General features: G+C 34.7%; 1 protein-coding gene across 13 annotated transcripts in view; it reads left to right on the top strand.

Moving 5' to 3' along the window:
* DGKB (diacylglycerol kinase beta) overlaps positions 1 to 26,189 on the top strand; it is a 500,304-nt gene that overhangs the window by 237,056 nt on the left and 237,059 nt on the right. For all 13 annotated transcript variants that reach the window (XM_065666235.1, XM_065666238.1, XM_065666233.1 and 10 more), the window contains 6 exons: positions 198 to 272; positions 804 to 923; positions 8,871 to 8,988; positions 11,745 to 11,833; positions 11,914 to 12,030; positions 15,760 to 15,858. In XM_065666235.1, the coding sequence (XP_065522307.1) occupies positions 198 to 272; positions 804 to 923; positions 8,871 to 8,988; positions 11,745 to 11,833; positions 11,914 to 12,030; positions 15,760 to 15,858 (618 nt within the window). The remainder of the gene's footprint in view (positions 1 to 197; positions 273 to 803; positions 924 to 8,870; positions 8,989 to 11,744; positions 11,834 to 11,913; positions 12,031 to 15,759; positions 15,859 to 26,189) is intronic.

The raw sequence follows: 26,189 nt of genomic DNA, 5'->3' as shown, positions 1-26,189 counted from the left end.
GCTCCATGCCTAATGTTTAGATAGTGAAGTGGATTCACCTGAGAGTAGACAGCTTACAGGGTAAGGGATATTTCATTAGCAACGTTGATGAAACTGTGTCACTGAATGCAGTGTGTTTGAATTATTAGATGCTTACAGTAGAATTTGTCTTTAAAATACTGTGTTAAATATTATAATTCTTTTTCATTTGTCTGTAGGAGCTAGAAAATATTATTGCTCAAATGATGCATGTTGCAGAATACCTTGAATGGGATATTACTGAACTGAGTCCAGTAAGTATCCATTTTATCACAATTTTTTAACGTTGCTAGAGATGGAATTTAATCATGTTGTAAATCTTAATGTCAGCATGTGATTCTATATATTAATTAGTGAAATAGAAATAATAATAATCTGTGCTCCACTATGTCACTGCCAATTAGCACTTTATGAGTGTTTTTCTGATTAAATCTGATCTGTGAAACATTCTTACTACAGTTAAGGCTTCCCTTCAGTGCATGTAGTAATTAACACAACTGGTTTGTCTCTGAAAATTTGTTAATAGTAACTACCTCTTATTTGTATTGTGCATAGTAAGTACAAAAGGGGACACAACTTGGTTTGGGAATTTTAGGTGATAATAAAATGTAAGATTATGACACTTCATCTTATGAACTGTCAGTACTCATTTTCTACAGGTGCCATACAAATAATATTTTCCTTACTTTTTGCATGCGGATGAGGGAATTGGAGATCTGCACATGTTCTAAAACCAAGTTGTATTAGAATATGGAATTCATGAGATTTTTCATTAAACTATGTAGATCCTTCATGAAATGATGGAAGAAATTGACTATGATCATGATGGCACTGTGTCTCTAGAAGAGTGGATCCAGGGAGGAATGACAACGATCCCTCTCTTGGTCCTCCTTGGTTTAGAAAATGTAAGTATTAATGTAAGAGTGTCCAATTTCTGCTTGTGTGTCAGCTATGACCCTCAGGTTAGCTTCTCTGTGGCCTGTGTAAAGAATGGCTTTTCTTTACTGTGGCTGAATAACATACAAATAATAGAAATGTGTCTTCAAAGTCAGAGGTACTTTGGCACATTTGAAGCAGCATCAACTGAGTCAGTTCTGGAGCTGGAAGCTGTAAAAAGCTGATTAATTTGTCCTGTTAACACAGATTGTTAATTCCTAGCTGCAATGTATCTGTTCAGAATGTTTTACTACCCATGTGTGTGTTACAGCTGGCTGGGAGCAGTGTCTAGGCTTCTCAGCATGGTGGTGTTGTGTGGCCTGACTATACTGAGTCACAGAACAACCTAGGTTCGAAGGAACTTCTAGAGGTCATCTGGTTCAGTTTATGATTAGTGGCAGGACCTCAGATTGAGTTAACCAGGGCCTTGTCAAACACCGTCATGAATAGTTCCAGTGAGGTGGATTCCACTGGTTCTGTGGGCAACCTCTTTCAGCGGTAATTGTTCTCAAGGGAAAGAGCCTTTTTTTACTTATGTGCAGCATAAGAATAAGAATTTCTTCTGCTGCAGTTACTCCCCGTTGGCTCTTGTCCTGTTATGATACATCCTTGTGATAACTATTCAGTCTCTGTAACTACCTTAATAAACTATAGTTAGTAGCAATATCAAAGAGAACACTTACACCAAAAGGTAGAGTGTTATGAAAGAGGAGCTTATGTTCTGTACATTTACAACTTCACATTAAAGATAAGACAGATGTAATATGATCAATTTTATATCAGTTCAACACAGCTGTTTTAACACTGGCATGTTGCCAGTGCCACCTGCTGTCCTGTATTTGAGCTAATTTTGAGCACATGTATCTTGGCATATGTTTCAAATGTTTTTCATACGTTTTCAAACGTTTTTGAGACAAAACTTTTTCTGAAGTCTTTTTCAGCTATTGAGGTGAAATAATAAATAATATTTACTTTCCCTGTATACTGCAACATGCCTGCACTAAACCTAGACTGCTGTAGTTCCCCGATGGTATTTCATTCACACAAAGAATGGTCAAACTGAGACTTTCTATAGTGAAGTATGTTACAAAACAGTGCCTTTAGCAGAACTAAAATTTTTGCAAAATGTTATTAATCAAATTGCCATCTAAATATCTAAATTGAGGAAAAGTTTCAGTACCTTTGGATTACTGTAAGTACTAATGCCCTAATTCTGGATGTGTGACTGAGTAAGTAAAATGTTAAATTACTTTGCTGTCATCAAAGAACTGATCTTTGTCAGGATAAATTCACTTATTTCCATAGAATTTCTCTAAACAAAGGGCAGCAAATGCTCTCAAGCAATCGGTATAGCAGATAGCTAATAGTAATTTGCAGTATAGACTTTTTGTTTGTGACAGGTAGTGTGTGTGTTCTGGGAGTACTTTTCAGTGTCCACACTTCATTCTTTCCAAATTTAAAACTCCTTAGTTTCTGTGGTAAACTAATGCAGATCCTTCTGTTAGAGGTTTATTTTCATATTAAAGCAAAAGCTATTTAGAAAGAAGCCATGTAAATGTATGTCACCAGATATTTTAGTCTTTGGAGTATTTTTGCTAATTGTTAGATAATTTATCTTGCTGTGCATAGCTTTACCATGGAAACAATAAAAACACATAAACAGTGATCAAAGTTCTGTAGCTAGCTATTAGTGTGGGTCAGTGTTTCTGTCAAAGAGTATTCCTGGTACTTCATGTGTTGAAGAGACATAAATGTGGAGTTGTGAAAAAATATTATAATGGTATACAAAGTATTTTTTTGATCAATAAGCATAGTTTTAGTAATTGAAAGTGGGAATAATAGCTTGTATAATAGTGACAAAGAATTGTCACTGTAATTTATTTGGAAAAAAAAAAAAGATACCATTGAAGTCTTTAATTTGTTTTGGGTTGGGGTCCATTAACTTACTGTAATCTACTTAACTCTTGTATAGTGCTTGTACAAACAATACAGGAGTCTCAGGTGGTGTAATTTTTTATGCTAGCATTAGTGAAGCTGTGAAAATTTATTTCAGCTGAAGATTTGTCATATTACCTTCAGAATTCCACTACATTTTTTGTACTTAATATTTAGTTTTCTTTAAGAGCTATCTAAAAAGGTCAGCTATCATATAAAATTTTTATATTACATTAAAGCTTTTCAGTCCATTTTTCTTGTATACTATATTAGATGCTTTAGTTACAATAATGGAAAAAATTAATGAGATACAGAACTATATTATACAAAAAAAAACCCAAACAAACAAGTTAATGTTTATAAACAATGGGCTTGAGATAGTGTAATGTCTCACAGGTTTGTGGTCTTTGCCCTCTGAGTTCATCACTAATAGGAATGTTAAGTTGTAACTACAAGTATTAAACTGCCAGCTGTTGTGAAGTGAAAAGAAGTAACGAGGAAATCTGCCTGATTTTCTTTCGGATCTCTCTGCCGCCACCTCACCTTTTCTTTAGACTTTATGAAACTTCTAGTGCCCTCTCAAATTTAGGTGAGATTACTAAATTAGTTTTAAAGTTGATGCGGGAGTTTAGAGTCATAAAGGGACAAAGAGCATATGTAAGTCTCATTTCTGTAGGAAATCAATCTAAAAATCCAGTTTAGTTTATCTTACTGGGTTTTATGCTTTCTGTTTCCTCCCAAAAACTTGGTTTAGAGTTGTTGTGAAGGTAGAGCTTAAAAATGCAATTTTATTCTGGGATCGTTCGAGGATAGAAACAAAAGAATCTTATTTTGGTGTTTTTCAAGGCAATAGATGTGCTAAACAAACTATTTCAAAGTACAAGATAAGGAACTTTCTTCTTATTCTATAGGAGTGCTGTGATACTGTTTCACAATTTGTTTTGCAAGAAAAGATGCCTGTCAGTGGTTGTACAAAAAGTAGGTGTAAACTGCAAGTTCACAAACGCCAGTGTTTTTTAAAAAAATAGTGTTTTGGGTGTACAGAGTTTTGTTCCCTCTTTACTGGCCACTAGGTGTCACAGTTGTACTGTATCTGGTATTGTACAGTTACTGAAAAGCTGTTGTGGGGTGAGAGAGAAACTGAACAACAGTAAGTGCTTCTTAAAGTCATCAGTAATCTGAAACCAGAACACTATGCCTTTCTTTTAAGTCACCAATTCTAATTTTCAACCGATTTCACCCTTAAATCAAGGTAAATTTCAATGGGGCAAACACATTTGTATTTAAGGTTTGCTATGCTTCAATTGTAAGGAAATGCTCTTGCAATTTTATTTTGGATCCTCAAGCAGCAAGTATTATGCTGTTACACTCAAAGAATTTAAATCAAGTCTTTTTTAAACCTTTTGATTAAGTAAAAGGTGGAATATTGCTTCTTACACTGTATGTTACATTATTGTAGGCTTACTTTTTGTATGTAACACTGAGTATGTGCATGTGGAACCAAACTGCGGACTTGCAAACATAGTGTCTGTTGCACCCTGAGAAGTCCCTCTTACGCTGAAGTCTGAAATGACTTTTAATACCTGGACAGTTTCATAGAGTTGTATTTCCTTCATTCAGCAAGGAATGAGAGTGATCTCCTTGCCCCCAGTGCTATTTTTGTAACATGTTTTTCCCATCTGAAGTCTTGCAGGTAAGTTCTCTAAAGCTGAAATGCCAATGTCACATATGCTATTTCCATATGTACAAAACCCAAGCAAAACCAAGGGCAAAACCAAGCCCCTTCTAGAAGTAGCTGTATCCTCTTTGTGCCAGCTCCTGATAGGAAGCAGGTTCACCCCAAATGATTAACGGGAGCTGTTTTACCAATGTCAGTTCAAGGCATTGCCAGCAGAGGGGGCGATGTTAATGCTTTGTGAGGCTTCACAGCCGGAACTAAGAAAATGCATGTGTTTTCTTGAGAGTGCTCTCTAGTTTTATGCTGTGTTAGCTCCTGCTTCTTTGCAGGAAGTTTGCAGATGACTTTCCTTACTATAGACCTGCTTTGCCTTTGTCTGTAGGGTGGTAAAAACCGAGGAGAAGTCAGGAGTAACTCTAACAGGTTTTGTGTGTAAGGTATAAAAAAAATGGCATTTCATGCAGTTGGCCATCATTTAAAATGTAATTTCTGCATCACTTCAGCCTCTGCAGATGAGAGGTGACTAGCAATTTAGGGGCAGGGAAACTGTGGATAATTATGAAACTTGTTTAAACAGATGAATTTCTCCTCCTGTGCTGCATTTTTTGTGCTGTCATTTTCCAGTGTGCATACAAATACTTCAGCATTTCTGGGTGATCAGGGTAATGCACTGGTGAGTGCGTGGATGAAGGCTGGGGAAATGTGTGTTTGTTGTTTTTTTCCTTTCTCCAGTGTACACACGTAGGCACATGAAATATCGAAGAAGTTAGAAGTGAGGGGCCCTCCCAAATAGTGCGTATCTTGAGGTTACTCCCTCTCCAGCTGAACCAGAACAGATAGAACCCCCTCCTCCCAAACCAAATCGAACAAAACCTGACATGAATGCTGAGAGCCACCAAAGGAATAAAGAACTTCACTGCATTTGTATTAAAAGGAGCTGTGTATTTTAATGGACACTCTTCTCACTTCCCACTGACTGAACAATACCCAAGGTCAGACATAAAAATGTCTTCAAGACATGTAAATATTTTTGAGATAAATGAAAACAAAATAGCAGTGAAAGAATAACTTAGCAGACTTGCTGACATCCTTTTCCCTTGGTTGCTTGTTACTGACTCTTCTTACAGAAAAGACTGAGTCTGCTGGTATTTCAGACACTGTATAGCTATTGTAAGAGGGGATACTTGCTGGGATGAAAATGTATGAGAGGTTTCAATGTATTTTTTTAAGTCTCAGAATCTTGAGTTTTGTACTTTAAACTTTAAGGTCTCTTTGGATAGTTTTATTTAAAAATATCTGAAAAGCCGAAGTAAGTTAATATTAACCCAGATTATCAGGGATGTGTAGCTAAATTCTGTGACTACATAAAATTTTCCACTAATTCTAAGGCTGGCTCTTTCATGGTTGACTTGCTTTTTAATGTCAGGTCCTTCTGGCAATCAAATCCATGGTAGAAGGGTCAGGACTATAAGTTAAGAGAACCGTTAACAAAATAAGTGTTACTGTTTTCATTGTGTGCTGTAGTCTTGCGTATGGCATATGGAGGCTTCATTTTCAGTGATGTATAATGAAGTGAGGAAGAGATTTTTACTGTACCTGCCCTGCTTTGAGATCTTTTTAATGACTGTTTGTTTTTAAACTCTTTCTCAGGATATGGAAGCAAAATGAGTGAGTGTCAGTAAATGCACTGTTGTGTCAGAATTGTGGATTTTATTCATACTTAAAGACTTACATTGAGGGGGCTTTGTTTCACATTATGTCTTTTTTTTCTTGGCAATGTTTTAAAAAGTTATGTGCATGTATAATCATATGCAGCACTTTATTGCTTATTTTTGGCACTGCACAAGAGCAAAAATTTAATTTGCTATTTTCCAAAAGTGCATTGTGTTTATGTAATGGATTTGCATCAGTTGCAGTCTGTAACACAGTTAAGTGTTTTAATTGGCAGAACACCCACATCAAGACTTGTTTGTTTTTCTGATAAGGAAAATGCCAGCTAAGTTAGTCCATATGCTCTGTTCCAATAAGAAGCACCATATTCGCATGTAATGGTCATTCTTTAAAGATAAAATTGAAATGAAAAAAGTAACACAAAACTAATGTGGAGGAGAGGGAAGTTTATGCATAATTATGAATTTTTGTTAAAGTTTAGAAATAGAAAATATTTTGCTAAGGAAGGCTGGTTAGCTTGCATTTTAAGTGTTGTTTATGACTGAATCTGTCAATGACCTGAGTATTGTTAAAATGAAAGTGTGCATTGGTTGCTATTTTTTTCTCAGAAGGATTTACCCAGTATTTATTATGTAGTGAATAATTCTCTGCTTTCAGAAGACTTGAAACTCACATACTGTATTGTATGTGTTTTTAACAATACTTGAAAAATGTGTGGAATGTGGTAGTAAGATGCAAAGAAAAATGGAAGTTACAGAGCTCCATTTAATGAAATGCATTCTCTTCAGCTGCCAGTCTTGAAGGAGCTTGACAGGCTTCTATTGCTCTACAGCTGCAGAATCTATTTCTGCTTCTTCAGGGGAAATTGAAAAACATCCACACTTCTTGCCAGCCCTAGAATCCCATCTGCTGTTCCTGCAGAAAGGGACCCTGACCAATGCCCAGCTGTCAGAGATGGCATTTGAACTCCTCCTCCTCCTGATAATACTGGGAGAACTCCACTTAGGCTCTGGTCCTGATATCTTGGTAGAGAAAAAATATTCTATCTGACTTCGGTTCCTTTTGTTTCTAGGTAATTTTCTTGGAGATTTTCCTGCAGGATCCCCTCCCCATCCCCAAGGATGAAGAAGTCTTCGTCAGTTTTGACTTGTTGTTAATGGCTGACTCATAGAATAGAGAAATACTGATTTCTCAGGACATTACTCATGCAGTATATGCTAATATAGGTCAAAACTAAATTTTTATTAAAATTTATGACCGCTCACTTATATTGACTATCCTTATTAGTGAAAACCATCATATTATTGCATGTTCAGTCAGAAATATTATATATACATGATGACAAGTAGTAGCAGTAGTTTGATGTGAGAAATCAGAAACAGGATGAGGACCAGCTGTTGCTGTGGCTTCTGGGAAACAGAGGCTGATGTGGATTCCTTTAGCTATGTGGAAATTTCTTTTCAGTAATGAAATGACCAAGAAGACTATAGAATTTAAGTAATTCAGAATGAAGACTAAAGCTACTGCAGCCTGATTCCAGCTGATAGGCATAAACCACCTTTGTTCCATTGGATGTTACATTTGGTAAAGAAATAAATAACATTAAAAAAACAACTGATATTACATTAGGTTACTCTACCTTTTTTTTTTTTTTCTTTTAATCAAAACCTCTGATGATAGCAAAAAGGGAAAAGCCCGATGGCCACACTTGCCAAGAAACCTGGGAATGTACAGACTAAATTTAACATCTGTACCAAGCGCACACCATTTTAAAAGCCTTCTAATAACAGTGAGGTTTCAGAATGATTCCATTAAGAACAAAGAGGACAATCATGCAGCTGAAAGATTGCTTTCATAAACATAAATGATTTGATAATATTTTAGCTGTAGGCATAAGTTACAGTGGGCCCCTGAGTTGTAAGTGCCGATCAGTTGATCAGTCTATTCATGCAAGATTTGAGTATAGTGCTACAGCTAACTGAAAAATGTGAGCTTGAATGTAGGGAATTCAACTTTTGGAGAAGAGGTCCAGTATGTAAATCTCTATCTTAAATACCTGATTTTTGATAGACTGTTGGCAGTACATTAACATAAATTAAAGCTGGCAATAGGTGTTATTGTGGTGTGGCTAGATTTCCCACTTCACATACATTGATACATGTCCTTAATTACAAGGGTCACTAAGAATATCTCTGTCATATAAAAAAAAAAAAAATCCTTTCCATCATTCATTTGGGTGTGTGTGTGTGTGTGTGTTTATTTGCTAACCTGAAGCACCTTTATTTTTAGAATTATTCTAGAACAAATATTATTTAATTTTAATACTAGTTGTAATTTAATATCAGCCTAGATTTATTGCTATCATTGTGTTGCAGTGGTGACAGCAGCCTGTTTGGTTTTTTTTTCTGGGTTGTTTTTGAAACACATGGATGCCCATGAGCTTCAGAAGAATTTTTTATTATATTGTTGCCTGTGTATTTAGAATGATTATACTGTGATCTGGTGCAGAGTATTAAATGAAGTAACAGATTGTCTTTTACGTTCCTGAGTCAAACTCCAATTTTTATTGGCAGTTATATATGTCATTGTTTATTTTATCAAATGAAATCTGTTTCTTTTATGTCCTGTGCAGAATGTGAAAGATGATGGGCAGCACGTATGGAGGCTGAAACACTTTAACAAGCCTGCCTACTGTAATCTTTGTTTGAATATGCTAATCGGAGTAGGCAAGCAAGGTCTCTGCTGTTCTTGTGAGTATAAGCATTTTAGTGTCCATTTGCATACATGTCTATTCCTAGAAAAGTTCTGCCTCTGCATAACAAAGAACTAGTAGCTTCCCAGTACAAAACAGTTGCCAGCGCAATGGTGTCTCCCCTCTTTGTCTGCTATGCTTGAGCACTCAGGTTTCTATTTTTAACTTGTCTGGATATTGTGCTTTCAAAGCTACTATTTGAGAGAGTTTTCTGTATAATGATAGCTATGTATTAGTTCCCTTTGGAGTCTGCCTCATATTTTTCTTTTTCTTTTTTCCTTCTTTTAGCAAGTATCATGCTTAAGTTTCAACCTTATATTTTTATTATTCTTTTTTCATTAATAATTATTAATAATTATATTTTAATAGATATCAACTTGAGTAGCATCTAAGTCCCATGTTTGTTTATTTAAATTTTTCACAGAATTCTTGGTTTGTTTATTGTAAAAGTCAAATCCCCATTTTCCAGAAATCAAGTTTCTGTAACACTTGCAAAGTTTTGTATGTTTACTTGGTTTGTAAAATCTAAGTCTTGCCATACTTTCATATCTTAACTTGATTATAGATTTTAAGATAAAGGAACACAGAAAAACTGCTACATCTGATTTGACCTTCATTAGACTATTAGGTGCAGTTAGTACAGTTCAGTTCCTTGGGTTTGATCTATGTGTCTTCTAACAACCTGTGTTTGACCAGCTCATAGCGTGTATCTTGAGAAGCCAAATCTTGCTGAAAGATACTTCATCTCTGTTTGAATGTTTCAGGAGATAGATGATCCATATCTTTCTTTTGTGGTGTGTTCCAATGATTAATCATCTTTTTTTAAGACCTATTTTCTGATTTGAATATGTCTTCTAGATGGGTCCAGTGATTCGTTCGTGTTATGCCCTGCTCCATTAGATTAATGAGATCTTTAGTACCCACTGTATTCTTCTCATGATGGTGTCAAGTCACCTTTCATTGTTCTTTTTGATAACTTAATCAGTTTCTTGGTGTAACTTACTTTCTCCATTTTTGTTATGAAAAATAGCCCATTGCAGATGATCAAGACCTTTCTGCGTGTACAATTCTATTGATTTGAAATTATTTTGAATGAATGAGGGTTTCCAAATCAACTGTTTGTCTCTCCTCTGTGGGCCACAGATCTCTTTTAAACCAGATATAGATCCTCCACATATGTTTTTTCACATTGTATAATTTCGTTCACAATACTATGGAGTGAGAGACATAGATTTATTAAAATTCAAACAAATAGAAATCGAATAACTTCAGATTGATAAATGCTGGTGACAGTAACTGGAATATATATTAAAAATACTGAATTGACTATTAGATCTTGAAATACTACATTCTTTAATATTCTTTTACATCAGACTCATGTAAACTTGTGAGGAAATATAATAGCCATATCTGTTTGAAAGAAAATTTTATTGAGTGTATAATGTAGATCATCCTCTTCAGTAGTTACCAGAAATGTGTAGGTGACTTACATAAATTGCCCCAAAAAGACAAGCCTTACAAGAACTGTTATTTTCTGTACTGCAGTGTGCTTCTTTAAAATCCTTTTGTTGGTGTGCTTCGCATTTGTTTGGTGAGAACAATGCTCCCAGAGAATCTGAAGAATATCCACATGCTCCTTTCAAGTTTCTTCCTGCAGCAAGGAGTCTGAGCCTAGTTACAAAACTATTACACTATTTCCTTATCTCGATAAGCTGCTTCTCCAATATATTTTCAAAGCACTGCTATAGATTTCATTATTTGCATTTTAGATTGTGTGGGAGGAAAAGAAAAAGGGGAGGGGGGGGAGGAACTGCAGGGTGCCTCACCATCCCTCCATGGTCCAATCAACAATGTTACACCCTGCAGTTTGTCTGATTAATGGCTGCACCTCCCACTGGGTTTGTGTAATAGGTGCAAGCAAGGTGTTTAGAAGTACTTTGTGCTTAATTGCTCTCGAGGTCAAAAGCGTGAGACATATACCATGCAGAGAGAAATTCATTCTCAGTTTTTAATAGTTGACTCTATTGAATGCAGGTATAAGCTATAGCATGATTTCCTTATCTAGGCACAGTTGTATAGTTTAAGTCAGCAGAGCTTTGTATTGTACCCTGACATTTATATGTTTTTCCAAATGCAGCTAGTGTGATCTTTACAGTCCTGGCTGACAATAGTGGTTACCAAAAGCTGGTGTGTAGAGCGTAGGAAGAAAAAGCTGCTCAGGGATGACATTGGGGAAAGTAAGAGTTAAAGTTGGGGTGATTACATGGAATGCATGAAAACAATTGCTATCTGAAAATGAACTAATCAGCCATTTAAGATTTATAAATCAATAGAAGGAACAACATAAATTCATTGGCTTTTATTTTTGTGCTTGCCAGCTGCTCTCATGCCTATAGTTTCTAAAATATAGATTTCTTTCTACTAGCAAATGACACCAAACCATTTGGCACTCATCAATTTGTCTTTAATATTTTTGTCATTTGGGAATTATTGTGAAAAAAATTAGTGAGCTCTGATTTAATTAAGCATTTCCTGTCATGCAATGTTAGTGCATTCTTGGATTTCTCCCTTGCATAATATTTCTTGTTCTAATTGGCCTTTTGTATTCCTTGGAAAAAGCAGTCTAGTTTGAGTTTTCATTGACTGATTGGATTGATTATATAGAGATAGCATGCTGGTAATGTTATTTGTTTCATAAAAGTGTAGTCAGAAACAGCATTGCCTCAACATCTATTAATGTGTTTCTTTTTTCAGTTTGCAAGTACACAGTCCATGAACGCTGTGTCTCAAGAGCTCCCGCATCTTGCATCAAAACATATGTCAAGTCCAAAAAGAATACTGATGTAAGTTTGGGGTAGCATTAACTTTGCCATTTACCTGTTAATTTTGTAACTCTATGTATATCCACACCTTTCTTTTGCAGGTAATGCACCATTTCTGGGTAGAAGGAAACTGTCCAACAAAATGTGATAAGTGCCACAAAACTATAAAATGCTACCAAGGCTTGACTGGACTTCACTGTGTTTGGTGTCAGATTACAGTGAGTATACTATAGTAAAGCCTTTAGCACAGGTTGGAGAGATAAAAATCTGCATCTCTTTTTTTTATGGCCTCATAATTCAAAAGGTCTAGTTCAGTTTTGTCATCAGAAATGAATAGTGCATGTTTAAGAAGTAGTATATGCAGAATATTCATAGGAGCCCTTAATTCTTGCAAGCAAATATGCTTAAAGATGTACTCTGCTTAAAGACAATATACAAGTAGAAATAATATATGTCACGCTAAAGAGCAGAATTCCCAGTTTACCATACAGAAAGATTAGAAAATATTTTTCAGTACTGGGAAAGGTCAAGGTAACTGTGACACTAGGACAAAATCTTAATTTGTGGTGTACTGACAGGCGGATGAAATTGAGGACATCTGGTAGGATACAGTGATTTCAGGTGTCTGGGAATAATAGCAGAGACGTCTTGATATATACTAATCTGTGCACCAACTCTAATATATACAACTTTTGTGCACTCCTTATTCAGCAGGAACCAATAACTGGAACTAATGACATTCAAGGAACACTGCCCTTAAAAGTGAGGTCTTCATGCTAGAAGGAGCAATGCCAGTATTTCTGTTCCTGGCCGGGGCAGGATTAAGTTTCAAATCTAAATGGGGAAAGATTCAGGTCTCTTCTAGGGCTTTTGCCTTTTTGCTGATACCATTATTATTGTTACGAAACAGCAGTTGTTTGTTCAGTTTTTTAAATACTAATATGAGACTGAGGCATTAGTGAAAGTTTGTTTTCAATGTACAAGTTTGGATGTTTTATGACATTTTCTTAACACAAGAACACAAAATATGAAACATCATCAAAGAAAATAGATCAGGGTACTTTCAGTGATAAGCTGTTATGAGTACTTAAAACCCAGTATTTTAGAAGGAAGTGAATATGTAGTCCAGATTGCTGTCAAAATTTGGATAATTTATGTAAGGAATAGAACACCCAATCCAAAATTTTTGCATACAAATAATTAAATTTAGGCAATGGCTATCTGTATTTAGACAGATAAATATGAGTGTGCTGCTCTAGATACAGAAGTGTTTACATCTGTATAGTATGTGTATATCGCTCAATGATTACATATTATGTAAGGCTCTCTCTTAAAGTCAAAGGAAACTGCAAATTGTCAGAAAAAGTATTTTCCCATTATTTCATGTGAATCTGTACAAATCTGTAGATTTGTAAAGGCCTTTTACTTCTTGAAGATACACATCAAGATGTAGAGGACTTCCATAAAAACTGATACTCACTGAGGAAGTATCGAGGAATGATTTATCATTGAAATCACTGTGAAGAAAAAGGCTTAATTTTTCTGAAAATATCTTGGGTGCTTGTGTGCATATTTAAGTGCTTAAATATCTATTAAAATAACAATTAAAAATGGGCCTGTGTTTTTTGACAGCCAGATTTAAAATGTTGTCACTGAGGTTTTGCAGTTGTATTTACATCAGTGTTTTAAATATCTTTATTTTCTGTAAAAGTAATACTGAATATTCAAAATAACTTTATTAATTTTTTTTTAAGTTTTATGGCTTCAGGTGTAAAATAGACATAAGTGAGAATTTTCAGTTTTAAAAATATTACAAATTCTTTGCTTTTCAGTCTTCCATTCACTATTCTTGCAATTCTGTATATTCTGTATATTTTGTTGCAAAAGCTTTATTTGCTAATAATAATTCTTTATTACTGAAAAAACCTGTTTTAAATTTCTAACAGATGTATGATTTTTTGAATGGGTATTCTGAAGTTATGTAATTATCATCACGTCCTTCATATATTTTCAACTCCTTGTACACCACCACATTTAGGGCTTGTTGCCGAAAAAAAAATTGTAATTCAGGAGGGTGCTAGTTATGCCACAACTAATTCTGAGCCTCTTTCATGCATACTGAATAGCTCTCCTTCTTATAACCTAGTAGGGTCATTTCTGATGTCAAACAACTGAATCAAATCCCCAAATTTAGAGATGTTTTTCACTGAGGCTTGTTATACTGAGTTCTCAGCCAGGGCAATGATTCCGTCTTCTATATACTCTTGTCTTTCTCTACCGGGGTCTTGTAAAGTTTGTTCATGTGGTTTGTTCGTCTGTTTTGTTGTTTGTGGGTAGTTTTTTTTTTGTTGTTGTCTTTTTTTCTTTTTTGGTAGCGCGTTTTTTTTTTTTTTTTCCCTCTTTCCAACATATACAATTTTTTCTACTTTTAGGCATTTAGTTGTGATGGGCATTCTACAGGAGCTAGGTTTGGGGTAAGGGGACTTTGGGGAAATGTGTTTAAAATCTGCTAAAACCTTTTTTTTTTTCCTTTTTTTTTTTTGAGAAGAGATGCGTATTATTTTATTTCATTGTGTCAGAGCTTTATTTTCCCTAAAGCTACATATCTTCCACCATTTCTGTTGTTTGCTACACGCCAGTTCTGTTGTCAAAGATCAGCAGAGACTAATAAGAAGATTAATCTATTTTTTCGCAGATAAGTTTGCATGCCACCAAGTAGCAAAGCTGCTAATTACCACTGAATGTGTGAAGATACTTTTATTTGATGTACCGTGGCCTGGTGTGCATTAATTATGGTACAAGTAGCCTTACCACTGAGGGAGAGAATTAGCATGACAAATGATTTAGATTACAGGGCTACCAAAATACCCTCACAATAAGGCTTTAATACTCAGAGTAAATCGAAATCTGCTAGACTTTTATTTTCTGTTGCTAAGTAACTGCCTGAAAAGGTAACTTTGCTGTATAAATTAATATGGACAAGGCTACTATTAGGTGCCATTTAGTTCAAAATTCAGAAATGTTATATCAACATTACCAGATAACTTTATGAAGACCATGTTGCTGGTAAAGGTTGTACACATCAGCAACTGGTGCAGTTTTAATAGAGTTCATACTGACATAGTTAAATCATCTAAGGGATAATGAATCAGTCATTGGAAAAATGTGATTCACACATGCAGACATTGAACTACAGATTTTGTAATAGCTATTGAACCTGTTGAACTCTAATGCTTCATGCTCTTTCAGTCAGCAGACCTGAAGATATTCTTTCCATGTTTTCAGAGCAGAATTCTTCTCATTGCTTTCAGGAAAACTGGATAAATGCTAAGGATAAAGTATAAAAAAGAGAGTATTTCAGCTTCCTCAGCAGTCAGTGGAAGCCTGAACATTCATTCAATCAATTTTTCCCCAATATAGCTTAAAGCTCTTATATATTCCTACATTATTCTCTTATATTTCATGTATTTTTTTCATAGATATTGCAGCATCACAATTGAATCAGTAGTTACTGTATCACCTTAAGGTAGGATGGGAGAGTTACACCAATACTAAAAGCTGTCATAAATTACTGGAGGTTGCCCATTAATAGTAGAACAGAAGTTCCTGGCTTAGTGCAAGAAGCTGTCTTCTGAAAGAAAGGTTTTGATCGCCAATAACACTATGTGGATGTTACTGTACTCTCATATGATGTTCTTATTTTGTGTTCTGGACCACATGTGCGATTTTCCAAGTGGAAAATATTTTGATCCACTGTTCTTTGCTTCAGTATAAATTCGCTGGTTTTGTCAGTCCTAAGAGGATTTCTACTGCAGACTGTCTCATTTTCTTCTAGTACTCTAGTAATAATTAGATTAAATAAACTCACCACATTTTAGGTTGGCTGTTTTCTTAGACTGTAGTAGTAAAATGTCTAAGTTAGATCTTTGTTTTCTGTCTTCCTGTAGCTACATAACAAATGTGCTTCTCATCTAAAACCTGAGTGTGACTGTGGACCTCTGAAGGACCATATTTTACCACCCACATCAATCTGCCCAGTAGTACTGGTGAGTTGTCCGTGTGTTTATTTCAGATGTAATCCTCTGACATAGGTCATGGCTAAAAGGGTGCTGGGGCTGACTGCCAGAGTATTTGTGAAATTCACAGAACTGTGTGAACCTTAAGCACAACAGGTAATCATGGCTGATGAGTTTAAAGGCGTAAGCATGCTTTATCCTGTGCATATTGCATTTTCCTTTATGTGAGAATGAACTTTCTGGAGGGCATATTATACCTGAAGCTGACTCAGGTTTTATCACTTATTCAGACTGTACTTACCAGAAACTGTATAGGCAGAACACTTCTACGTTTTCATCTTTTATAGATCCAAGTTCCCAGAATAATGAAGTTATTCTTATGGACAGTTTTTGCTTGGGGTGCATATTGTATATCTGCAATGCTGAGGTCTCTGATCTAAGCCGGAGGTTACCTAGAATGATGACACTGGTTTTGCAGTAAGCTATGCATCAACATTATGGTATATTTTATTCTGCAGTGGTGGACAGTAAATTTCTCTGTCCACAAAAAACAATAACTCAATTAAATGAAAATAGAAATGCTTGGTATGTGTAGGTTGCATAGAGAAGAGCTGACCAGTTTATCATGAAAAAAGAGCTTTGGAATTAACTAATGTATTAATATATTAAAGTGAATGTTTTATGCTTATGAAAGTCATAGCAGCATCGTATTTAGAACAGATGTGTTGTCTTCTTTAAGTATATTTCATAATGAGGTTTAAGAAATGCTTGAACTTAAGAAAGACTAATTTAGTGCAGGAGGTAAAACAAGGAAATATACCTTCTAATCTTAAATGTGTTTCTGATCATTAAGAATAATATTCATGTCTATGGTAAGTTACTTGCTTTCTGATTGGGTGCTAGCCTTTTGGTTGACTCTACTTGAGTAAACTGGAACTATTGCATTGCTGTCAGTGAACATAAAGCAATGGAAAGCTGGCTTTGTAAAAGTAGTTTTGTAGTTTTTCCCTACTAGTGTTTTTAATATTACCTGGGCAAGTTCTAAATAATACTTGTAAAATATTATTTAAAATTGGTTGGATGATTACATTCTGTATTACATTATTTAATTTTCAGGATTTTAGTTCATACTTTAAAAGTTAATATGTAAAAATTATGATTGTGTTATTGGACTGTTTTCAGTTTATTGTTATTTATAATTTTCCATTCTTATAAACTGAATAAAGCCCCAGCATGAAATTTCATCTTCAGTTATTTTTCTGTAACCCCATTTTCTTTTCAGGAGAGGAAGAGGGATAGAGGAATTAAGATTTTCATTGCATAATTGGAGTTTAGTTAAGTTTAGTGGATATATAAAACCACTCTAGAGCCAAATCACCCTTGAAGAGGTTTGTTTTATCTGCAAATTTTGAAGGCATATGCAGAAGTAAATGTTTCCCTGCATCAGAATCATGTTTCAGTATTACATACTAATAATGTAACATAAAACATGTATTTCAGCACAACGTATATTGTTAGGAATGGAAAATATATTTTGCTGTGATTTAATGTGAACTTTATAATTTCATAGTATATTCATTCATCTAGAAGTTTCTTCCAAAAATGCCTTAAAATCATGAGTATACTTATGTTGTGGTTTAAGCCAGGACAACTTACGTTACAAATAATACATCAGTGACTTAGCTAATAGGAATTCCATCTAGAAACGATTGATTACAGTGTATGTATTATTTGTGTTAGTAACTTTTTAATTAGCTTCTCCCATTTCCTCTTATGGGGATTCCTTTTGAGAAATGTAATACTCCAGTGTATGTGAAACCAGCACTCTTGATAATGACTTCAGACAATTTTTGGTTTTGCTTATACAATAGTGTCTCTGTTAATAGAAATGATGTGTGCAGATGTATAAATCTGATATAGCTGACAGTTCACGAGTCTATTCACCTAATTCACACACTTAGCTTCAATGGTCAGCTGAGCAGTAATATTCTTGCAATGGTACCTACATGTCTAAGATAAAGAAAAGCAGATACCCGCAATGCTATATCAGGTGTATCCTCAAGTTTTTCAAGGTATCAGAGCTAAATTTATCTTCGTATCCCATAGAATAAGTTTTAGGAGTTGTAGGAAAATAGCAAGTTGGAAAACTTTCTACCTTTGATATCCCAAAAGTTTTAGCTGTCACTTCCACTTGTAACTTTGGAAGTCCAAACTTCCAGGAAACTGTGAAGAGTTTCTCTCAGACTAAGATGCCCACTTAAGTTTTCCTTCAAGAGCACAGGCTAAAAATCCTTTCTTATCTTTTCTCTTTTGCAGAACTGAGGACATTCATGTTTTTACCTTTCTCATAAAGCATGTCTGATTTTTTAAGTTCTTATGAATTCCAGCCTCAACTCTTTCTGCAGAGATAAAGAGATTTTTTTTTTCCATAAATTGCATTTCACAACACCATGGATTACATCAGAGCTACAAAGATGTTCTCTCAGCTGCAATTTGTTTTTTGGGTCCATATCCTCTCAGTTTTTCCATTCTCTAGGTATCTATTCACATCCAAAATTACTGATGGAACTGTGAAGAATAAATAAAATAACTACCCTTGCAGATCGTAATGTCATGAAGGTTGGCAGGTTTTTTTTGCCCTAAGCATAGCCACCTCAGCTCAGGTGACATTTCTAAAAGTCTCATTCAGGATTTCTTTAGACACAAGAGGGATTCCTCTAATATACAGTGTCTGGCTTGATCCTGTGCTACTGTCCCCTCTCTTAAAGACTGGAGAGAGAACCTGGATGCCTGGTCATCTGAAAGCTAGGTGGCTGGTCCAAGTTAAATAACAGGACTTTCATCTTCAAAACTGCACAAAATGGAACTTGTCAAATGTTATTCCTAAATATGATAAGCTACACTCTGAGCAGAAAAAGAAACCATGGAGAAACTCATGCAGTTGATACTGTATCATGAAAGAATCATATATATGTTTAGATTCAATGTCATATGAAGATTCTTCATATCTCACTGCAATACTTTTAAATGTTTTAGTAAAATGCAGTCTGTCAACTTTAAAACTAGTCCTTTTTACTCTTCTGTTTACCATATATAAGGCTTGTTATATGGTGAAGTTTTTTGTTCAAGTTAAATGAGTTCTATTATAAACTGTGTGTGCTGATCTCAAGTGATAGTCTTTTAATAGATGTCAGATACACTTTAATGTTACTCTCTTTTATTTCGGTAACGTTTTAATTAATTCATACTGATTGAATAAATGTACATTGAGACTTGTTTCCTAATGAGGGCACATTTAGAGGAAAGGTTTTGCATCATTCTGATATCCTGTGGGTAATTATATTCTAATTATATGGTGGGGGGAAAAGTCTATAACTCAGTCTTGATATTGTTCATTGGACCCAATTAATTACATGCATGTAATGAAAGTTCATGATAAGGTTGACTGGCAGTGAGTTTAGAAATCTTTAGCACAATTGAGTCCTAACCTACCAAGAGCACAGAATTAGATCATAACCAGGTTAAAAACTGGGTATTGGAATGAGATGAGCAGGTAGTAAGCAAAAAAATGATTGGTCCATCCTTGAGATACAGCTTCTCTTCCCCCACCCATTTATAAGGCAGAAAGGGAAAAAAATGCTAGCGTGCGTTTTGGCTTTTTCATTCTGTGCCTTCCTTTACTTTGCTCCGATTATTGATGAGCACATAGATGTTCTAATTAATATTTATGTTTGTAGAAAAGTAACTAGATTTTTCTATTTCTATCCAAAATAGGTATAGCTTTTGTTAATGACAAATCAACAAATAGAAGCATACTATTTAATAAATAAATATTTATTTTGTAATGTATAATAATTTTGATCCTTCTATTGTTTATGTGAGTTTTAAATATTTTTTTTTTTTTTTTACTTTATTTCTGCCATTTGTTCTGGAAACCATAATTTAATTTTTTAATCATGGAATAAAAAGAGAATTACGGAATAAATTTTAAAACATAAGGTACCCTGATTACAATGTGAGCATTACTATATGGCAGTTATCACTGTCTCCTTAGTAGCCAGTTTATTTCAAAGGGAGAGGGTCTGATACAATATTGAAAACAAGTAGTGAAAGAACTAAAATTTAAAATTGGATAAATTTCTTTGTGTTCAATTTTCAGCTTCATTATTCAGCATTCTGGGACAAATTGGTCGTCATAATAGAAAGTTTAGAACAACTCACTTTTATGAATAGCTTTGGCTTTCGTCTAGTGAAGATGGTTGTAACTTTTTAGGACTAAATCATTTAAGCATGTATTTTGTTTATATAAATCTAGAATATATATATATAGAGAGAGAATTTGTTAAATATATATAGAATTTTTATATAAAATTGCACACAAAATATACACCTAATATAAAATGCCATCATATGTCAAATTCATATAAACAGTTATGTATTTTGGGGGAGGAAACTGATGTATACGATTTGGGGTTTGGGTTGGTTAATAGCTAGTTCTATTTAGGTACATAAAACAATATACATAACAGATTACAAATGTTTTAGCAAAGAAATTGTCTTGTGCAACTAAAGAATATATATTTCTGTAGCTTCAAACTTTTGTCTAAATAAAGCAAGTGTGAGCTGCTGGCAAAAAGTTGTACAGAGTTAAAGCTGAAAATATTGTACAAGAATTTTCTTTGACTATCAGTATTTAGAGAGACTAGGTAAAATAGCTAATGGCTGTGTTGTAATTGCAGCATAGTTCAATAGATATTTTTTGCCGCATCTGATAATATGTTTTACTGCTATTTTTTTCCTGTGAGGTACGTAGATGTTACTCATATGAGAAATCAGAGATACATATAGAAAAAATGGGAATTAGCAGTTGCTGGTTGAAGAATGAGCTTTCATAATCCCTTCTTCAGTTTTTAATCCTAAAATGATTCTTCTGTTTTCATTATAGTAGAGATCAGTTTTAACTCAGTTGACTCCAAGCTCGACATGGAGCACAGAAAGTGCAGTGTGTAAGTCTTTAAGAGCAACTGAATCCTTTGAAGTTGAGTACTAGCCTTATTCTGAGTTTCTGAAAAAAGCTACTACTACAGAAAATTCCAGTTATTTGAATATATTTGTGGGGCGGGGTGGGGGAGGTGGGGGGTAGGATATTTAAATCTGGTTGTTGAATATTAAGTAATGACATAACAATTGAAACAGATTTAAAAAACAAAACAATACTCTTTATTTTTCTTTTCATTTGCGTATCATATTGCAGATTCAGTTCTGTGAGAATCTAAACCAGATTTGAAATATAATGGTGTGCTTATCTACACTAAAAGCTTTTTCATTTCTTTGAAGTCAGAAGGAAATTAATAATTGCCCTGGAGGAAAATGTATCTTCCTAACTAATTATCTGTTCGGCAAACACAGTTCAATGTTAAAATAATAAGATGCTGATAAACCGAAATGGCAGACGTTCAATCATTTTAAGTTATATCTAGTTGCCTGCCCACAACTCATCACTAGTGCCTCTACCTAAGTTTATTTCTTACATCCTTTCCCATTAGTTTTTAACATGATTTTATTTTCAAAGTTCTTTTCCAACTCCTCTGTCTTTCTTGGGTGTTACGTATTATTGCTGCTATAGCCCAAGTTCATTGGAGGTTGCAAATTAACTGAAAAGTCTTGGGTCCTATTGTTGTTGAATGTTGATTCAAATATCACATGAATGCAAGATGTAACACAAGTTATCTTCAAGCAACTAAATGAACTGAAGGTGACACACTACATGAGGAATGCTTGACTGTAATTTTGATGTGTAATTCTTTACATCTTTATTAAGACATGTAAAACAAGCAACACAGAGTACATATATATAAAGCTACCATGTAGCGATTCCTTGTTCAGAACAGTCTTGTAGTCAGGTGTCCTAGAAAATATTTTTAAATTACATTATTCCCATTCCAGAATTGTATTTTTCCATGTATTTTGGCTACTAGTATTATGGTTGACATAATACTTACTTCTGATTGACATAATGTGTTGGGGATGTGTTGGGGTTTTTTTGGGGTGAGGATTTTTTTGGGGGTCCTTTCTCCCCACCCCCCCACCCCCCCCCCCATTACATGCAAATGTTTCTATCAAGGCAACTCTCAGATAAATCAGAAGGCTTTGTAGTATGGGCATGTGCAAGGTCACTGGACAGTACTTTTGCTGGTGAATTGGTCACTAATCTTGTCCACAGGATGACTTTCAGCTTCAGCCCGTGGATGTAGAGCTGTGTATTGTGCTACAGCTCTATGAGCTTTCAAGACAGCATGGTGTGATGTTGGCCCTTCTGATTAGTATGTACATAGTGCTAGAGCTGGAAATGCAGAGAAACTTTCATAATGTAAATTTTCAAAATATTTTAGCACACTTAAATCATTATATCTAATGTGATGATATGATATCTAATAGATATTACAGATAGATTGCTTCTCAGGGTTTTGGGTTAGTGGTCGTGGGTGTCTTGCAGTTTTCAGGGTGTCTCCATCTTTGATTCTCTTTGGTTATTGTGTAACTATGGACAGAAATTTCATGGAATATAATTTTTGTAAGCATGGTCTTGAATAGCATGTAGGTTTACAAAATGACAGCCTAGAAGTACCTATTCTAATACTTCAGTACATATTAAAACCCAAGTTTTGCATCCATTAGAGATTCCCATGTCATTAACCAAAATAGCGCTATAGAATCTTGGAGTAACCTTCCTCCAAGTTCTTTAAAAAAACCCGAATCATCAGTTTGGTGTTCAGGTCACATACTTGAACTTTCACCGCTTTCATCCTGCAAACATTTGAGGATACCTTTACATGGTATTTCTTAGGGTTCCATCTGATCTTGTATGACCAAATTCCCCTCTTCAGTATTTTTCAAGTTCAAGTTTCAGTGTTCTAAAATAAAACATATTGTTTAATAGCTGTTTCAGTTTTTGCTTTAACCTAGAATTTGGTTCTCTGCTTGTGAACTCCCACCCCCAAGTTGGGTTTTTGGTTATATGCTTTATCTGAAGGTATATAGTACAAAAGAAGTAATTACCATACAGAAGTAACCTCAAGTTTTTGGTAGTCACTTGACAAACTATGTGATTAACCATTCATTAATAGCCTTATAATACTATTTAACGTACAGATAAATTATTGATAATGGCTAATGGTAAATTGTTTTAAATAATCTCAGCTGTGTGTGAAATAATCCAGAAAACTAGATTTGCACTTACTCATAAAGAGACAGGGTGGGAAAAGGCAATTTTTGTTACACTGGCACTGGATTCTGTGTCAGCAGTTAAAATGTGAAAAGGTAACTTTAGTAAGCCATTAGTTCCTATTAATCTGTTTTTCTAAATACCATTATAGAGTATGATATTTCTAATGTTAGTGTTTTCTGTAAAGACTGTACCTCTATATAAAGAAAGTAGAGATACTTTTTGAGCATGAATGTTGTACAGCTTGTCAATTGCAGTAGAAGAAAGCTTTTTGCATAAGATTTCTCACTGTGGATGAAGATTGAAAGACTTGGCACCTGCAGAGTGTTCTTTTCATTTTATCTTTCAAGTATCTCTTTTTACTATTCAAAAGAATAAACTCCTCACGTATTCTAATATTTTTCACTGATGCTAAAATGATCCCACAGGTACTTCCCAGAATATAAGTTATATAATGCAACAGCAAGAACTTTGAAGGCATACAGTTGTGCAAATATGTAAACTATGTTTGATAAGTAGAGCTGCAGCAGGGTAACATTCCTTGTGAGCGCTCTCTCCATGTCCTTTGCCATCCCAGCTGTTTGGTGTTGCAGCCTAACATTCTCTTTTTCCAACAGACGCTACCCACTTTAGGAGGTTTGCTCCCTGAGGTGCGTAACAGGAGGCGTCCATGTACACACGAGTACTAATTGATCATGATGTTGTGCATTCTTCTTGCTATAAAGTGCATTTTGGGGCTGAGCTGAAAATTGAGACATGATATTCTGTGTTATTTGAAAGGCCCTTACTTATTTATCAATTATATTTTCTTATTTGAATGAATAAGGGGTAGATACAGTTGAGTAGTTCTTACCTGACAGTGATGTCTCTGGAGCAATACTGACTGGTAGAAACTCCAGACTTCAAAGTGGGAATTCAAGGGGAGAAAAGAAGGCATGAGAGGTGCAAAAATGGTTGGGGAAAAAAAAATAATTGTTGTGGTAATTACTGTTTTGGAAGGTATTGTGCTCTGGCATGTACCGAAAGAACAGAAAAGCTTGATTCTTTGGGCCATCAAAATGTACAATAGCTTTTAAAGTGCTGTATTTAGTATCTATCTCAACCTCATGCATGTCCACTAAACAAAATGGTTCACAGATACATCAGTCGTTATGTATGCTTTAATTAACAAGATAGTAAATACAGCAAAAGTGTTGTAGAAACATTTCTAACCTTGAAAAATATTTTTTTTAATTTTTTTTTAAAACCATTTGTTCAGTGCATGTCAAATTTGTCTTAACATTGCTAGAATTTGTAGGCTATTATCCACAGATGATTTTATTAAACTGTTATTATCTCATTAAAAAATGACACTGTTTAGTTCATGGTGCTCTTGCATAGCTTAGTAATGGTATAGTTCCTCAAAGAAAGTTATTTTAACAATCATGTACAATTGGCTTAGAAAACCAGCTTTCTATTTCATATATAAACCAAAGTATCTGTGCAAGAATATTTAAGAGAGATTATTTTAATGAAATGGTAAATATTCTTATTTTACATTATTAGATTTTTTTCAGGAGAATTAAGGTATACATTCTTGTATTATTTGGTAGAAAGTGTAAGTCAGATCCTCAGTGGTATAACTCATATCTAAAAATTATAGCATATATAACTCCAGGAAATTTAGAATCTCCTATCAACTTCTTCAGAAATGGTCAGAGAACAGTGTTGGTACATGTGATGACATACAATGTGGTATCGTATGCTTATAAGGATGATACAAAATTAAAAATCATCATTGAAGGGAGCAGTCCTTCAATGATAATGAGGTCAGGTATCCATATCTGATTTTTGGATAACATTCTAGACATCTCTGTATTATGAGTATACTCTTTCCTTTGTATTTTTTGAGGTGTTTGGCCTAATCTTGTCTAGTCAGTGCTTAGGAGAAGCTCCTTTTGTCTGTGGTTTAAGCAATTGTTTTGCTTATGGAACAGGTAATACAGATTTGAGAAGGAATGTTGCTAAGGCAGCTGTCCTTGGGCCAAGGCTGACTGCCATCTGTATCATGCTGAAACAAAAATACAAATATCCAAACCTTTGCTTGAAGCATTTTTTACTGCATTTTGCTTGTGAATGATTGATAACAGTAGGTTTGGGAACTGTGCTTCCTTTATGTAAAGACAGTTCTCAGCAGTGTATGAATACTATAAGTAGTAGCATCATATATACAAGCAGATTTTCAGTACCACACTTATAAGCAGGCCTCTTTTGAACAGTGGTTTTTTTACTACTCTTAATGTGCATACTCTATGCTGGATCTGATCCTTTTGTACCTTTTACTTTGAACTATCACAAGTATGTTGTCTAGCTGAACATTTTTCTTTACTTTTAAAATTTTGCCCTCCACCTCTGACTTTTTTTTTTTTTTTTTTTTAGAAATCAGTTTTTTTTTACTAGCTGTGTGACTGCATTAGTGACATGTGATTTGATGTTTTGAAGATGTTGCAGTATCCAAGACCCGGATTTGGCTGTAATATAAATCTTGTTTAAGATGGTATACTCACTTATTATAAAATACAGTGACTTTTAAGGGTAGTTATTTACAAAGTTGTTTAAAACCCCAAAGCTGCTTCTTACGTAGGTAATGAAGTGTGAAGCTTCCTTCATACTGAAGTTTCTTACCGACTGTCCTTAGCACCTAACCAGTATCATTGCGTATTAATGTTTTGTGCTAGTTCACAAATGCTGTTCTGGTTGGTTGCCTCATCCCGGTTCTAGTTTCTACAAAAAATATCAAATAATAAATGCTGTCAGTGTTTGTGTTTTGAAGGTTAGCACTGAGATGAATAGCTCTAATTGCTTTTACTGTTTGCTGTTTAAAGCAATGATATCGTAGTCTAGACTCTTGGACCTCCTCTTTAACTGATCAAGTTACTCAAATCATCCAAGAACCCAGTTAACTAACCTCTTAGGAATCTCAGTGCATACAGGAAATAGTATAGACTCCCCTGGTTTCTGTGGCATAGGTTTGTCAGTCCTTTTATAAGATATGTGATCAGATTGTCACAGCTACCCAAAGCAGCCTGAGATAACTTGGGTCACTATTTGCATCAGTACTTGATTGAAGCTGCATCAGTCTCCAAATTTAGGGAAA

The sequence above is a fragment of the Lathamus discolor genome, chromosome 2, assembly GCF_037157495.1.
Source record: "Lathamus discolor isolate bLatDis1 chromosome 2, bLatDis1.hap1, whole genome shotgun sequence".
Lineage (NCBI taxonomy): Eukaryota > Metazoa > Chordata > Aves > Psittaciformes > Psittacidae > Lathamus > Lathamus discolor.
The sequence above is the reverse complement of the archived record's forward strand: the minus strand, read 5'-3'. Positions and strand labels throughout refer to the sequence as shown.